This window comes from Schistocerca serialis, chromosome 1 (assembly GCF_023864345.2).
Source record: "Schistocerca serialis cubense isolate TAMUIC-IGC-003099 chromosome 1, iqSchSeri2.2, whole genome shotgun sequence".
Classification (NCBI taxonomy): domain Eukaryota; kingdom Metazoa; phylum Arthropoda; class Insecta; order Orthoptera; family Acrididae; genus Schistocerca; species Schistocerca serialis.
In genome coordinates this window covers 568,620,319-568,638,354 of record NC_064638.1, presented here as the reverse complement: position 1 = coordinate 568,638,354, position 18,036 = coordinate 568,620,319, and the positions used below count along the sequence as shown (strand labels likewise).

At 42.5% G+C, this 18,036-nt stretch overlaps 1 protein-coding gene across 1 annotated transcript in view; it reads right to left on the bottom strand.

The window, feature by feature from the left end:
* LOC126416272 (peroxidase-like) overlaps window positions 1–18,036 on the bottom strand; it is a 181,307-nt gene that overhangs the window by 149,625 nt on the left and 13,646 nt on the right. The window contains exons 2-3 of the mRNA XM_050083951.1: window positions 17,345–17,564; window positions 2,350–2,564 (exon numbers count right to left, since the gene is read on the bottom strand). Of these exons, the coding sequence (XP_049939908.1) occupies window positions 2,350–2,564; window positions 17,345–17,564 (435 nt within the window). The remainder of the gene's footprint in view (window positions 1–2,349; window positions 2,565–17,344; window positions 17,565–18,036) is intronic.

The window sequence follows — 18,036 nt, the reverse complement described above, 5'->3', positions numbered from 1 at the left end:
CATTGTAGATTCACTTACCTGAGCTACAACTGCACCAATAGTCTTGTTGTAAACATCAAACTTTCTTGGAGGTGGAGGAATGTTCATCACTAAACAAAGAACAGCACCTGCACTTCGCCCTTTTCCAATAGATCTAAGTGCATATACTAATCTTATATTGTTTTCGTACAGTCTGCTTCTTGTTACGTGGGATGACATTGTATTGGCAGTACAGCTACATTCCAAACATGTCAAAACTAAATTACAAACAATTCCCTTGGTTTTCACCACATCTTAGTGCAAAGTAAAGTTTCCACCACTGTTTTTACAATTTGTGTGTTTTTCGATAAGTTCACGTAATAACCTCATGGAGATCAGAATGTTTGTGTCAGTAACAACAGAAACACTGTTCACACCACATATTGCATTGTCACGCATTTGAGAGGCACTTGGAAAACCGGCAGCACCTAGAAGGTTCTTGCTTGAAGCACTGACACTCGCATTGACTTCACTTACAATATTATTTTCTACCCTCTGTTCAAAACTAGCAGTTTATTTTTACATATTTATTTCCACGAAACTTAGGCTTATATCCAAACTTCCTTATTCTACCCATTGTGTTATAACGTTTCACAAAATCATTACATTTGTATCACCAAAACCTAAACAACTAGGATGAAGAAACTGACAAACGATAGTCGACAATGCAGACAGGCTGCCAAACATCAAAATAACAACTCTCTCTTGCAACCCAAATAAAGAGTATTTATATCCGTGGAACATATTTGATTGCTGTACTATAGTCAATGCTGACTACTGCGCAAGACACAGCAAAAATGGATGTGGCGCTAGTTACCATGCTTCACGAACAAATTAATAACTCCGAATCTAATAATCAGATTTGTATAAAACAAACGGCATTTTGTAACCAAATAACTGGAGCATAGATTAAGACTAAAAAAATCGATTTTTTTGAGCCTGTTCGCGACTGTGTCCCCTTAAAAGTGTTACGGTTGGAAGTATTAGTCAGAAGTCGGACTGAAGTAAAATCATCTTCACCATTTAGACAGATAACGGGATAGTTGATATATGACACAGAAAAATAGCTCGTGTGATTGCTGATATGTGATTCGACTTAGCCTTCGTGATACTTAATAGACACGAACATCAAAGGACACAGAAAGAGACTGATCGTCGACATAAACTCAATTATTAGACTTGAGTAGGCAATAGATAAATATCATGAAGTACTTACAAATGCGCCGTGTTGTCAGAAGCTATCGTCAAAGTGAAAATTGCTAATGCTAACAGACGAAATTTACTGAATGAAAAATCGATGTGTGTGCTCAGTGTAGGGACAAATAATTACGAAGAACAATAAACTTTAATTCAGCTTTAATTCTTCGTATCGCATACATCATTTAATGGACCTTTAAAGTGTATTTGTGAAATTAACTGATTCTTCGGATACCATAAAAGTGAAAAATGATTTAGTGACAATTTAACTGTAAACAGCAATAAGTTTACGCCGAAATACGACGCATTCTGAACATTGCTCAAGGGTATGTTATTTCTGGAATTACGTTGTGTATTTGTCGAATACACGACGTAGTGACGCCTTGACGACGGAATAATAATTAACAACTCAATATCCTCGCAAAAATCATGATGTGACATCGGCTTGGTTGATGGATTGATGATTCACGACGTTATATTCTCAACGTTTGAATACCCATTCTCAAACTGAGCATAGGAACTACAGTCAGCAAGTTCGCGCAAACTGAAAAGTCTGACGCGAACACCCAAAGGACTTTTGGTTATCATTTCATATCAAGGGAGTCATCGCGTTATCGAGTGGTGCAGTCGCTGCATTTATAAGTGGAGAAGATCGATAGACATCGAACACCATTGCTTTAATTACAATCAAGGGCGGCGCACACACTCCAGCGTACTGCTCCATCGAGACGTTGATATCAGTTTTGAGAGACAGTATCTGAAAATTAACCAAACCGTGCGCGGAGTTTGCTTTTATAATATTTGCAGACTGGCATTGTCGTGATCGACGTGCGCCGTTCCACGTCATCTCGACTGGGACAACCATCACCATCGAACCGAGACAAAACGAAACGTCACAATGTGCAACACAGTGATATATGCTGGTACAGTGTTCCTTCTGTCATCATCATACAACACAAAAATGACATGTCGATACTCAACTGATACAACTATGAGACGACTTTGGCTCTTTCCAAAGGCAAAAAAACCTTTTGAGTTAGGAGGCTGAATCTACCTATTGGGATTTCCCAGCTATGAAGTCGATCAGTTGGGCTGTACAACAACTGTCAAGTACGCGGCCGAGTTGGTACTCACCGTCGCTGTAGACAGGCGGCAGGAGGCGCGTGTAGGGGGTGTTGGCGGCGCCCCACACGGGGTTGAGCGGGTTGTTGCAAGTGCCGTCCAGCGTGCGGTAGCGGAGGCTGCGCCTGCAGTTGGGCCGGCGGTCGTACTGGCAGTCGGCGGCGGGCACGGAGCTCAAGTTGAGCGCCCCCAGCAGCGAGCCAGCCAGGGGCAGAGGGGCAGGCCACCTGCAGCACACGGCACTCCGCTCAAGGGGTGGACGAGGCGCGCTGCGCCACAACACGCGATCACACGGTGGGCGCCAGTTGCTAAAGCTACACTGCTTATTACGATACTTTAAACTATGGATCCCACTGTCTGTGGAATACAGCCACATTTACATCTACATCTTCTACATCTATAACTACCATCTGAAAACTGATACGAAGTGTACCGCTGAGGACTCATCTTTTACCACTTTTTCCTATTACGAGGGTCACTCCGAAATAAACGCACACTATTTTTTTTAAATTCATCTCTTATTCTACATGTCTGAAAGTCTTACAGAGTGTAGATACATCCTTTAGGAACAATATTTTCATTTCTCCATATAATTTCCATCCCTCTCGACTATCTTACACCATCTTGGAACCAGCGCCTGTATACCCGCACGGTAAAATTCTGGACCAACCTGTTGGAGCCGCTGTTTGGCAGCGTACACAAGGGAATCATCGTCTTCAAACCTTATTCCACGAAGAGAGTCTTTCAGTTTCCCAAAGAGATGAAGGTCACATGGAACCAGGTCAGGACTGTAAGGCGGGTGTTTCAGTGTTTTTTGTTGGTTTTTTGTTTCTTTGTGAGCCACTGTCAACATCCCGGGAACCCACCTGACACAAACCTTTTTTAACGCCAACACTTTCAGTATTCTGCAAACACTTCCTTCGCCTATCCCAACGTAGCGTGACAATTCGTTCACTGTGATGCGTCTGTCAGCAGTTACCAATTCTTTAAATCTCTCCACATTGTCTGGAGCGTGTGCAGTACGAGGCCTGCCGCTGCAAGGACAATCCTCAATATTGCCGTGCCAGTTTTCATCACGTAACCTGCTTGCCCGCAGACTAACTGTACTGCGATCGACAGCAGCATCTCCATACACCTTTTTCAACCTCTTGTGGATGTTTCTCACTGTCTCGTTTTCACAGCACAGTTATTCTATGACAGCACGTTGATTCTGACGAACATCAAGTGTAGCAGCCATCTTGAAGACATGCTGTGACGGCGCCACTCACGGTAACAGGTTGAACAAAGTTTGAAAACAAGCGGGAAGGATGTATCTACACACTGTAAAACTTTCACACATGCAGAATGAAAACTGTATTTTTACAAAAATAGTGTGCATTTCTTTTGGAGTGACCCTCGTACATCCACATATGGAGTATGGGAAAAATCATTGCTTAAAAGCCTCTGTGTATTGTAATTAGTCTTCATGGTTCCTACGAGGGTGACGCAAAGGGGCAGTAGAATATTCAGAGATTCCTTACTCCAAGTACATTCTTGAGGTTCTGCAGGTGAGATTACGCAAATGCTATATTACTCCTCTTCGATGTTACAAAAATCATGTTGCCTTCATCAACTAATATTTAGAGTCAGGCATTTCAGTAATTTCTGTGTGAGGAAATAAAATGTGATGATGAATTTCCTTGCACTGTTTAGCAGTTATCAAACAACAGATTTAATTAACTGCACAGCATTTATGTGTGCCTGTAAGAATAAGCAACAAAATAAAACTATAATCACATTTCCACAGATTCTAGAATATGAGTAAGTGAACTCAGAAATTTGTAGCTGAACTGTAAAAACTTCTGCTAACTAATGAAAATTTCTTTTCACTACCCTTCGCATAAATTATATACAGTAGGTAAAAAAGCTGACAGCTGTAACCACCATTTTAATCACATAGGTAAACTCGGCTTAATGAAAAAAAGTAGTTTCAGTCTTTAATCTTGAGTACTAAATACATTCCAGAAAAAATTAGGGATAAGAGGGGGCAAAGGGATATATCGGACAAACAAATCTAGTGTTTATCCTACATGTAAGTGTAGTGTGGCAGCTCTGCAACTTCGGTTGAGAGCTTTTATTGTGGAAGAGTCAGGTGTATTGTGTTAGTGGGTTGTGCTTTGAAGCTTTCGGGATATGATGTGAGTTAGGGTTTTGGAGCTTTCGATCTAAGTATTTACCATGTAACTGATGGGTATCTGCTATAACAAAATCCCAAAGAATCACTAACACCTCGTATTGAAATATATAGCCTAACTCACGCTTAAGCTTCTTGTTAGTTTAGCAAGTTGCCATATATGGCAGCTCATACCGGAAGTTCAGAAATCAGCGCCACAGGGCAAATGTCCACACGTGTACCTTTGCCTGAAAACGTTTTTCTTTTACTTCTTTGGTTTTAATGTTATTTAATATTTTTAATGGACCTTAACTTATAGTTCACTATTTCACAGGGGAAACTAAATTGGCGGAGCGCTGTATCAGTCCGGATTCTATGTTCTATGGCCTTACGTTTAAACACTTCCAACATTTACCATACCAGTCTGTCGAAACTAATGACGTAAAACACCCACTGAATATAGAAACCCAAGAGGCAGGGGAAGACTGGGCTCTCTCATTCATCGCTTCTCATAATTTAATTTTGATACAGCCGAAGAAAAGTATCGGGATGACAGTCGGGTTCAATAAAATAAAAATGAATCCTCTTTCAGCAACTTGGAAACTTTGTAATCTAAATATAATTTTCCGCCACATCAAGTCTATAATGAAGACGCAACAGAAATACGGGCTGCACCGTAAAACTTCAGAAAATGGTGGCACGAAAAGGCTAAATAATAATAGTAATAATAATAATAACAATAATAATAATACAATGTGTTTCCTTATGTTAAAATGCTTTGTATAAAAATATGTTAGTGTTATGTTTGGATACTGAATAGGAGCACGATGATGGAGACAATGATGATGATGATGACTGTGATGATTTTGCTATAGTTAAACATTATACAAGTTAATAATGGCAGTAACTTGACAAATACTGTAATTCTCCTTTAGTCTGTTATAGTTGTAATAATTTCTTTTTGTGTAGAATTTTGCCCCATAACAATGGATTGTTGACTCCAGGTCTAGGCAAAGGTCCATTTTCTTCATTTGTAATATTTTGTTAAATATAACTTTAATACATTATACAAGCAATATTGAAATTATGGTATCGTATAAGGTATGATCCTAGGTGTATTACGCACAATTTCCATTGTCATGTAACAAGGGAAGCAGAAATAAAGAATATGAAAGCGTTAAGTGCGTCATGGAAAGCAGCGTCTGTAGGCCCCCTTATTTATAAGTTCTTGTTAGAAAAGCGTTCTAAACAGATAGGTTGAGTATCAAATTATTATTACTGACAACACAAAACTCGTTTAAATCATCAAAGCAGTGGAATATCTGTGCCACGCTAATTTAACGAGTAATTGAAGTAAGTCAGAAGATATATCGGTAGGCCCCCTGTTATATGTATATTAGTTTCGATCGCCATGTTAGTGCTACGCAACAATGCAGTCGTGTGAAACCCAGCTCACGCTATTCGTCCACGAGACTCAGAGGGCCATAGACACGGGTTCCTAGGTAGATGATGTGTTTCTTGACTTCCGCAAGGCGTTTGATACAGTTCCCCACAGTGATTTAATGAAGAAACTAAGAGCACATAGACTATCAGAACAATTGTGTGATTGGATTGTAGAGTTCCTAGATAACAGAACGCAGCTTGTCATTCTCAATGGAGAGAAGTCTTCGGAAGTAAGTGTGTTTTCAGGTGTACCGCAGGGGAGTGTCGTAGGACCGTTGCTATTCACTATATACACTCCTGGAAATGGAAAAAAGAACACATTGACACCGGTGTGTCAGACCCACCATACTTGCTCCGGACACTGCGAGAGGGCTGTACAAGCAATGATCACACGCACGGCACAGCGGACACACCAGGAACCGCGGTGTTGGCCGTCGAATGGCGCTAGCTGCGCAGCATTTGTGCACCGCCGCCGTCAGTGTCAGCCAGTTTGCCGTGGCATACGGAGCTCCATCGCAGTCTTTAACACTGGTAGCATACCGCGACAGCGTGGACGTGAACCGTATGTGCAGTTGACGGACTTTGAGCGAGGGCGTATAGTGGGCATGCGGGAAGCCGGGTGGACGTACCGCCGAATTGCTCAACACGTGGGGCGTGAGGTCTCCACAGTACATCGATGTTGTCGCCAGTGGTCGGCGGAAGGTGCACGTGCCCGTCGACCTGGGACCGGACCGCAGCGACGCACGGATGCACGCCAAGACCGTAGGATCCTACGCAGTGCCGTAGGGGACCGCACCGCCACTTCCCAGCAAATTAGGGACACTGTTGCTCCTGGGGTATCGGCGAGGACCATTCGCAACCGTCTCCATGAAGCTGGGCTACGGTCCCGCACACCGTTAGGCCGTCTTCCGCTCACGCCCCAACATCGTGCAGCCCGCCTCCAGTGGTGTCGCGACAGGCGTGAATGGAGGGACGAATGGAGACGTGTCGTCTTCAGCGATGAGAGTCGCTTCTGCCTTGGTGCCAATGATGGTCGTATGCGTGTTTGGCGCCGTGCAGGTGAGCGCCACAATCAGGACTGCATACGACCGAGGCACACAGGGCCGACACCCGGCATCATGGTGTGGGGAGCGATCTCCTATACTGGCCGTACACCACTGGTGATCGTCGAGGGGACACTGAATAGTGCACGGTACATCCAAACCGTCATCGAACCCATCGTTCTACCATTCCTAGACCGGCAAGGGAACTTGCTGTTCCAACAGGACAATGCACGTCCGCATGTATCCCGTGCCACCCAACGTGCTCTAGAAGGTGTAAGTCAACTACCCTGGCCAGCAAGATCTCCAGATCTGTCCCCCATTGAGCATGTTCGGGACTGGATGAAGCGTCGTCTCACGCGGTCTGCACGTCCAGCACGAACGCTGGTCCAACTGAGGCGCCAGGTGGAAATGGCATGGCAAGCCGTTCCACAGGACTACATCCAGCATCTCTACGATCGTCTCCATGGGAGAATAGCAGCCTGCATTGCTGCGAAAGGTGGATATACACTGTACTAGTGCCGACATTGTGCATGCTCTGTTGCCTGTGTCTATGTGCCTGTGGTTCTGTCAGTGTGATCATGTGATGTATCTGACCCCAGGAATGTGTCAATAAAGTTTCCCCTTCCTGGGACAATGAATTCACGGTGTTCTTATTTCAATTTCCAGGAGTGTATATAAATGACCTGAGGCTTTTTGCTGATGATGCTGTAGCATATCGAGAGCTTGTAACAATGTAAAATTGTACTGAAATGCAGGAGGATCTCTAACGAATTGACGCATGGTGCAGGGAATAGCAATTGAATCTCAATGTAGACAAGTGTAATGTGCTGCGAAAACACAAAAAGAAAGATTCTTTATCCTTTAGCTACAATACAGCAGGTCAGCAACTGGAATCAGCTAATTCCATAAATTATCAGGGAGTAGGCGTTAGGAGTGATTGAAAATGGAATGACCATATAAAATTAATCGTCGGTAAATCATATGCCAGACTGAGATTCACTGGAAGAATCCTAAGGAAATGCAGTCCGAAAACAAAGGAAGCAGCGTTACGGAGATGATAGATAAACTGCAATGAAAGATTCTGCAAGAGAGACGTTCAGTAGCTCGGTACGGGCTTTTGTTGAAGTATCGAGAACATACCTTCACCGAGGAGTCAAGCAGTATATTGATCCCTCCTAAGTATATCTCGCGAAGAGACCATGAGGATAAGATCAGAGAGATTAGAGCCCACACAGAGGCATACGGACAATCTTTCTTTCCACGAATAATACGAGACTGGAATAGGAGGGAGAACCGATAGAGGTACTCAGGGCGCCCTCCTCCACACACCGTTGGGTGGCTTGCGGAGTATGGATGTAGATGTAGGTAGTCCTATGTGGTATGGGTCCACACACTTGAGCAATATTCTATAATGTAACGCCCAAGTGATTTGTTGACTTATTTATCCATAATAATAATAATTATTATTATTATTAGATCTTGGGTTTCCTTAGCAAGATTGATTAATGGTGTGCTTTCAGGCATATAGATGAGTTGCGGTTTAATTTTATGCACAATATTTCGACAACTGACGCAACGGCATGTCTTACGTTAGGGAGGCTATTGCTGCACTCGAGGAGACGCACACAGAACATTAGCGACACATCCGACTAAAACAACCTAGCAAACCAGTTCTGCCTTAGCACTGCCTCAAACACAATCAAAACTGAACACAATGAGACGAGTATCACAGCATAATACTTCCAGTTTCCGCGACAACGTAATTAAGGAGTCTATCGAAATATAGGAGTCGCTAAACATATTAATCCATGACGGAGTTTTAGATTTAAACAGGGTTTTGGGTCCAGTACTCACTTTACTAACATCACCACGGCCATCCCGTCCATCAAAGATGGAAAACGCTAAGGGAATATAGACATATGTCTCATGGAAATAAAAGTGAGCTCTCTGAGTAGCAAAAGAACATCAAACTTCGTAATGGGTGCTGGTACCCTAACTCGGCCATAAATAACGGCTCGACACCAACAGTACTTCACAATCTGGTTGGAGACGACCGTGCTGGTTGTCGAAACGTGCATGAAACTGAGTCTGCTGTACACCCAAAAAAACATTAATAACAATAATAAATAATAACCATCATTATTCTGAACTCGTCGATAATGTCCTATGAAATTGTGAGAGGTGTCACAGTAGTTAATTAAGTAATTAGTATTCACAGGAGGGGACTTGAAATACTAGTCCATTTATCCAGGTTACATATAAACTATGCTGGCTTTGAAGCCGCACTAGTACGTTAGTGGGGTATAGCAGACCACATAATTTAAAAATCAGAACGAAGTTTGGGAAAACGGCAACGATTATTTATTGCAATAGGTATCTAGAAAATATACAATGATCTATCTGATTAGATGAAACTACTTGTAATTTTCACATAAAAAAGCACAAACGGGGACAAATAAAAAAACCACACTTTTGCATAGGTTTTGTTTTTCTGTCAACATTCCACACACACACTTCATATCTTAATTTTCTTTGTGCATTTTCTTTGTGCCTCTTGAAGTTTACTTATCCCTAAAAATGAGCTTATGCTCCTTCCTGAACTTTTCACTATTTGCTCTTATTTTGTTACACGTACGTGAAAATATAATATTTAACAGGTGATCAGAAACAAGCAAATACCAAGCTTGCAAGGTATGATCAAGTTCAATGTATCCAGCACTTTTTATCTTCTTAATCGCAAAAGTGTGGATCATTGAGAGTCATTTTCAGAGGCTTTAAGGGACCTGTCATATCGCGAAATCACATAGCCAATGGAAACTTTTATAAGAAAGATATTGCGAAGTGAGCGGAGCAGTGGGGAAAGGAAAGGTGTACACCTTCATGCTGTTTGGCTCCAAATTGAAAAATTTTCTGATATTTCACATTTTAACAGTAATAATGGAGAACACTTCCTTCAGCGTTCAAATAAAATATAAACTTGTGGCGATTTACCCCTGCTTTGCAGAGGTAGCAGTAAGTATTTATAGCCGTATGATTTGTCTAGTATAGTGGTAATAAATTATAGATTCTAACCCTCCTCGAGAATCAGTCTGTCTGTAACAAAATCCCTACAGTAATTCATGTGATTAATCTTTATATTCCGACAGAAAAACGGGACTAGTGATTAAATTCTTAGAGTTTACCCATTTCCTACGAAATATTTATTAGTTACACACAAACCCTCTTTGTGAATGAGTGTATCTGTTAGTGGAAAATGCATAAAAATCCTTCCAGTATGTACTGATATTAGACTTGACATACAGACTTGAATCATCTGTGTTCAGTCAATTTGCACAAAATATTTATAAATCTTCCTTGTGAATCAGTATGTCATTTAACTTTCAAATACTCAGAAGAAAAACCCAGTGGGGGGATGGCTTTAATTTAGAATATATAGTGGCAGGCATGTATAAATTCTGGTCAAGCTTCACCGCTCTCTGGAGTTGTGGTGACTATTATTCTGCTTTCCCAACCAGATACCACCTCCTCCATAGCTGATCGGTTGCACTGTTATGAATCCTTCAGCACCACAGTTGTGAACATAACCTAAAATTCACAGGCAGAGTTGCCTGATGCGACCTACTGTAAATTCTCAGAGCAGCCCAACTTACAATATCAACAAGAAACTGAATTTGGTTTACAGCAATATGTACAGATTTGAAGAGACACACTCAGTACAAAATGAACTAATGAATGATATAAAGGACATAAAGATTCCAAAGACAGCTAACCTTTACACAAATGTACCTGTCAAGAAAACAATAGAAATTAGTAAAAGTGACTTGCTTAAGCACAAATCTTGACTTAACTAGAAATATTTGAGTACATTGATTTGTTAACACTAGTACTATCACATACCTACTTTTCATTTAACAATGAAATCTATCAACAGAAAGATGGCCTAGATATGGGCAGCTGCCTTTCTAATTTACTTAAAATGGAAGTTATTTAAAGAAAACAGCCAGATAGTTAATAAAAGCTATTATAAAGGATATGTTGATCAGATAATAATTTTATTTGGTGGCACAACAGAAAAAAATTGAGGACCTTGCAAAAGAAATGAATAAAATAAAACAGAAAATTATCTTCATGTTGGACACCAGGCAGTCAAAGATTTAAATTTCCGGGATTTCCAAAGTAGCTTCAATAACAGACATAAACTTCAAGTGTACAGAAAATCAACATATACAGATGCCACAATCAATAAAAACTCATGCCACTCAGATAAGTACTAATTGGCTTCATATACAGCAATGCTCAAAAGAAAGCACAAAGTCTCATAATAAACTGCTGACCAAATTGATGAACTAATGCTTGATAGTGTCAATTGTTTACAATAATAACTACAGTCCAAATGAAATGAAATGAATTCTCATATAACCAATCAAAAAGACAAACCAACACCAAATAACACCACAGCTCAACTAACATCCAAATATGTATGCAGGCACTTTTTAGGAAAACTGTCGTATAAACTAGCAAACTTTTTCTGAGGAACAAATATCAGAATCAGCTTTTGCACAAATAACGAAATAAAGGACAAAACCATCCATAATATTAACAATAACAGTAAGTCATTCGATCTGCCAGAAATACACAAACTTAACGTCATTTCACCTTCGAAGATATACATTGCCCAAACAGGAAGAAATTTCAATATACGATTCTGATAATACATGGATGCTCTTCACTTAAAGGAACTTAATCAAATCCACATTTGCTTTATATATAGCTGAAGACGAACGTTAAGTGACAGACATAGCACACAACCTACACGTGCTTCACTTGGCCAACAAAGGTAAAAGAATGAACCTACTCGAAGAAATTTAAATTTATTTTCACAAATGTGCATCGCCAGATGACATTATACACGAGAAGCGGTACTGAACAAAGTGTTTCTAAGAAACATCCATAATTATTTATATGACTGTTGTCATATCCATTACGAGCCCATCCAGGCGAACATTATCTAAACTCACAAACTGCTGGTACGGATTCCAGACTGGAAATGGAGGAAAGATGGTCATGTGAAGATGTGTCCAGAAACGGACGGTATGCGTGCTACAACAACAAATCGTCCCAGAACACAGTACAGAGCAGCATTGCAATCAAGTCACAACAGACGATCAAAGGGCCTCCATGGGATTTCAGGTGGTAGGGATTGTAGCAGTTGTCATGCAGGATACACAGAATCGTACTGTGGCTCACATCATGTTGGCGGGCCACGTGGCTGGAACTTGTAGCAGGATTCGTCCTAACATCCTGTAGAACCCGGTCCTCCAAATCTGTTGTTCGCAAAGTGCGCCACCTCTCTGCATATTCGTCCTTCTGAAAGATCCCATGATCACACTAACGTCCGGAAACAGCTTGAAATGTTGTGTAATGTGGTTGGAGTCTGTGAGAGTACTTGCTTTTGTATAGCCGTGCTGCGTCTCCGCCGTTTGTATGTGCTTAGCCGCACGCAACACCATCTCAGCTTGTCCCCGACATGAATACCGGGCCATTCTGCTGCTTACAGTAGGCTACGTCAATCACACAGCTTGCAACACACAAGGAACACAGGGCACGTGGTCAGAGAAACTGTCATTCGACAGCGCCATCTATCGTGGCAACAATGCATTTTGAGAACACATGTTCATAGGACCTGAGTTTCTCCTGGCGTATACAACTTTCAAATAACTTCCGGGAATTCAGCCAGGTAACACTTTCAGCGACCGCCGATATTTCGGCGGGAGAACACCCAGCCATTTTCAAGGCAAACTGCAACGACAGGCGGCGTACATGCAAATTTAATACCTCGGTTCTCCCACAGAAGCAGGAAAGATAACACACACACACACACACACACACACACACATACACGCACTCTGAACACTAGTGCCACCAAAGATGACCAAAGTCAGAGCTATCGATAGTGAGACTATGAATTCGCAAGTGAGGCAGCATTGACTCTGTTCCTCCGTTTTTTGACAAGGGAGAGAGCCGGATTCCAAACAGAGTTTAAACAGAAACCTCCATCCCTGTTAACGAGGTTGCTCGCTAATTTAATCTCAACTGCTGGACGTACATGCCAATATCTTGGTGTTATTATATAACATGGGGTGACCAGTATCCAAGCAATGTTCGGCAATAGCAGATCTATTTGGCTGCTGTAACCGTGTGTGCCGTTTATGCTCAGTACATCTGTCCTCCACGCAGTTTGCCTTGAAAATGGCGGGGTGTTCTTCCGCCGAAATATCGGCGGTCGCTGAAAGTGTTACCTGGCTGAATTCCCGGAAGTTATTTGAAAGTTGTATACGCCAGGAGAAACTCAGGTCTCACATTGTTTACCTCTACGGGGAGGAAATGTATCGGTGTTTACGTAAGTTGGATAAGCTTCGTAGCTGTCGAGTTAGACTGCAATGTGCTTTGTCGTTTTTATTGAGGTGTCGTGATGAAAATCATGTCCCAACATTTGCTAAGGTTGTGCACCATATTAATTCTCCTGCCGCCAATCGTATCAAGTAACGTGCTGGCTTGGCTCTTGTTCGAGAAAGGATTCGTTTTACTCGTCGACGTTTGGATTCTGTTTCCAAAGAATTGTATCGTTTTCATTTAATGGTTGCAACTGAAGTGTCTGATTTCACTTGGGATTGGTTGGACGGTGCCTCATGGACCCAAGCTGACTGGGAGTACAACTCCGCTACTGCCCGGCATTTGGCAAAGTTTGAACGTTTTCATCGCGCGGAGTCGGATGTTATATCTCGACGTTCTGTGATAAATCTCACAGAGAAATCTTTTGACGACGCAACCTTATCCGTGCTAGGGAAGGGTTTAAATTTTGCACCCACTCCGAAGAATTTGCCGGTAGTTGATTTTATTAGTTCAATTGAACAGGCAGTTTGCAAACTACCTCCTGACGCTGCAGAGGAAGTTAGGAGGGAGGCATGCCGTGTTTTGACTAGGGCTCGTCCACCCAAGAGTAATGTAACAGCAGCAGAGAGGGCTGCTTTACGCTCTCTCAAAGTTGATCCCAGTATTGTTATTTTACCTGCTGACAGGGGCAATGCCACCGTTGTTTTACATAAACATGATTATGTACAAAAGATGCAACGTTTACTATCTGATTCAGCGTATCGCAGGATCGATGCTGACCCCACGAAAAGTGTTGAGAGAAAGACCAACAGCCTCCTGAAGAAAAGTGGTTTGTCGCAGGGCACAATCAAGAGGCTTAACACCTATAGTGCCGTTCCCCCTAGGTTATATGGCCTTCCAAAGGTTCATAAGGAAGGGGTTCCTTTCCGTCCTATAGTGAGTAACATAGGCGCTCCGACATATCGTGTATCCAAGCATCTTGCTTCTCTGTTGAGTCCACAAGTAGGACGGTGTGAACATCATATCAGGAACTCAGCTGATTTTTTACGTCGTTTGGAGGGACTGAGGCTGAATGACTCTGATATTTTAGTGAGTTTCGATGTGGTCTCTCTCTTCACTCGTGTTCCTCTGTCTGATTCGTTGCGGTTAATTGAAGCCAGGTTTGCTGCTGATTTAACTAATCTCTTTAGGCATGTGTTGACATCCACGTACTTTTTATTTAATGACCAGTATTACGAGCAGACAGATGGAGTTGCGATGGGTAGTCCGTTGTCTCCTGTGATCGCAAATTTATTTATGGAAGACTTCGAGGAACGTGCATTGGAGTCGGCGCCTTTAAAACCCGCCTGTTTCTTTAGATACGTTGACGATACCTTCGTTGTTTGGCCTCACGGTAGGGAGAATTTGAATGTCTTTCTAGAACATCTGAACTCGGTCCACCCGAACATTCGTTTTACGATGGAGGTGGAAGAGGATGGTTGCCTTCCCTTTCTCGACGTGTTGGTTAGGAGGAAGGATGATGGATCATTGGGACATGCAGTCTACAGGAAACGTACTCACACCGACTTGTACTTACAAGCTAATAGTTGTCACCATTCGGCTCAGCGTGAAGGGGTACTTCGTACCTTGGTACACAGGGCACATGTCGTTTCTGACGCTGAGACTTTGCCAGCTGAGCTGTCCCATCTTGAAGTTACATTTCGTCAAAATGGTTATAGTGATAAACAGATTGAACGTGCGTTGCGCTATCGACCAACTGTACATCGAGTGATTGATGATAATTCTGAGTCAACACCTAAGTCTACTGCCTTTTTGCCTTACGTAGGAAACACGTCCAATAAGATCGGTCGTATTTTACGGAAATACGATGTGAAATGTGTTTTCCGACCTCCATCTAAAATTAGAGCACTTTTGAGTTCCGTTAAGGATGATCTTGGACTGCGTAAGGCGGGTGTGTATCGTATTCCTTGTAGCTGCGGCATGGCATATATTGGTCAAACTATCAGGACCGTGGAGGACAGATGTACTGAGCATAAACGGCACACACGATTACAGCAGCCAAATAGATCTGCTATTGCCGAACATTGCTTGGATACTGGTCACCCCATGTTATATAATAACACCGACATATTGGCATGCACGTCCAGCTATTGGGACAGTGTCATTAGGGAGGCAGTTGAGATTAAATTAGCGAGCAACCTCGTTAACAGGGATGGAGGTTTCTGTTTAAACTCTGTTTGGAATCCGGCTCTCTCCCTTGTCAAAAAACAGAGGAACAGAGTCAATGCTGCCTCACCTGCGAATTCATAGTCTCACTATCGATAGCTCTGACTTTGGTCATCTTTGGTGGCACTAGTGTTCAGTGTGTGTGTGTGTGTGTGTGTGTGTGTGTGTGTGTGTGTGTGTTATCTTTCCTGCTTCTGTGGGAGAACCGAGGTATTAAATTTGCATGTACGCCGCCTGTCGTTGCAGTTTGCCTTGAAAATGGCTGGGTGTTCTCCCGCCGAAATATCGGCGGTCGCTGAAAGTGTTACCTGGCTGAATTCCCGGAAGTTATTTGAAACATGTTCATAGGACCTTCCTTCCTACATTTACAGTCAGGAATCCGTCCCTGTAGTTTCTCGATTTTATTAATGTTCACTCTGTAATAGCAACTCAGCATCATGTAAGTCAGCTGTTCTCCCATTATCGACTATAAATATCACTCCAGAAATGGTAGTCGACATGAAAGTTCCGAAATGAGTTTCTGATAGCGCAAGTAAGTCAGAATATGGTGTGCCAGTAGGTTCCGATCAGCTGATAAACCAAAGGGACACCTAGCGCATGTCCAAGCTGAACATTTCGAAAATTCTCATCCCTGTGGCCCTCATTGTTGTATATTAACACCACACTGCTGCTTTCTGAACTATGTTTCGATTTTCCTCCACCCCCCTCCCCCCCCCCCCCCCCCTCCGATTACCCTTGTCACCTATTGAATGAGGTCGTAAAGTCTCTTGTCACGCCAGTTAATATTTTGTTGAAGCATATTGGTAAAATTACCAGCCCAAAGTTGGCACATTTGATGAGCTTCTGACTGCAGATGTATCAGTTTATCTACGTTGTTCTTAATATATTATACGGAAATACTTACCTAATTATTGAAGATTAATGTCTTTTTTTTAATGTTGCAGCCTTTAGGTCCTTGTCCCGCCTATTTTTTAAACTTATCTGTGTACCTATGAATGGATGCATACGGTCACATGTAAAGCGAATCACTTCAGCTCTCTGCATATCAACGTATGGCACGCTGTACGAAAATGCTCTTACATGACTAAGCCTGTTGCATGTTTAACAGAGTGAAGAAGGCTCGATGCCTTATAAAGGATATTTGCAGAAATACACTGGCACACCGTCACGCCATGGCAAGCACTGGGTGCTGCCGTTCACTTGTTGGTCAGTGCCTGGCTAATTACCAAAACCAGGGAAGTGTCCGGACAACCAACTGTAAGAATTGTGTGTTGCATTAGAAAGTACGTCCAGGCACAGTTCTTGTGATAGCGACTAACGTTTTTCTCGTCCAGTTACAAATTACAATGTGTTCCATGCATAAAACAACATGAGTCATATAGTCGCCTCCAAGTTGCAAACGTTAGAAAGTGTACTAGGAATCAAGTGAAGTCTATGTTTTCCTTCTTCTTCCCAGTGTCAGAACTGTGTCTTGGACTACCTTGTACAGATGGCTCTGACATTTTTGGTCAGGGCTGGAAATTGAATTATTTTTTCAATGTGAGGTCAATATGTTCATGGATGATTGACAAACATTGGGTGTCAGGTTGGATGTCTCGAACTAGCATTCGGTTAATCTGCATCGTTATTAGGCTTGAAACTTACTCTCTGAGGTAACTTGATTCTAGGAACAGCTTGGAGCAAGAGCTGCTGTGGAGACTGAAAAGCTTTAGTAAGATGTGGCTTGTGAGAGGCAGACATGTACACTCACAGGCTGGAGATGTGTGCGACCAGCTGCCTGGCTCGCCTCCTGATGTTGGCGGCGCGCTGCAGCAGCTGGCGCACCTCCGGGGAGTCCGGCAGCGCCCGGTGCCCGGCAAACACCAGACCGTCAGCAGTCCCCGAGCTGGCCGCAGACCGCGCCGACACCGCGTCCTCGGGCTCCTCTTCATCATCAGTCCATGCCAGCCGCGACAGCTTCTCCACGTCAGCTGCACGTACAGGAAACTAACAACTTGCTGGAATCGTAACTCTAAACAGAATATCAACATAAGCTCACCGGACGCTATATAGCCATCCCTTAAAAGAGCACACCCGTCGCTGTGGATCACTGGTCCCCAACCTGGGAATAATTATCCCCTGAGGGCTAAAATGAAGTTTTCTGAGTGACAAAAACTAAACGATTTGATTCTGTTTCACTCACGAAACTAAATCATTTTCAAAATATCACTGCTATTATTACCATTTTGTAAGACTCTAATATTGATTGTATAAGTTAGCAATAATTAGATTTTCGCAGTTAATACTATGGAGGTTACAGATTCCTCACATAGTCCATCCACTAAACACATATGCTGTGCTTCGTCCAACACACGGCTGATGATAAAAGTGAGACATATACACTGAAGCGCCAAAGAAACTAGTTTAGGCATTCGTATTCAAATACAGAGATATGTAAACAGG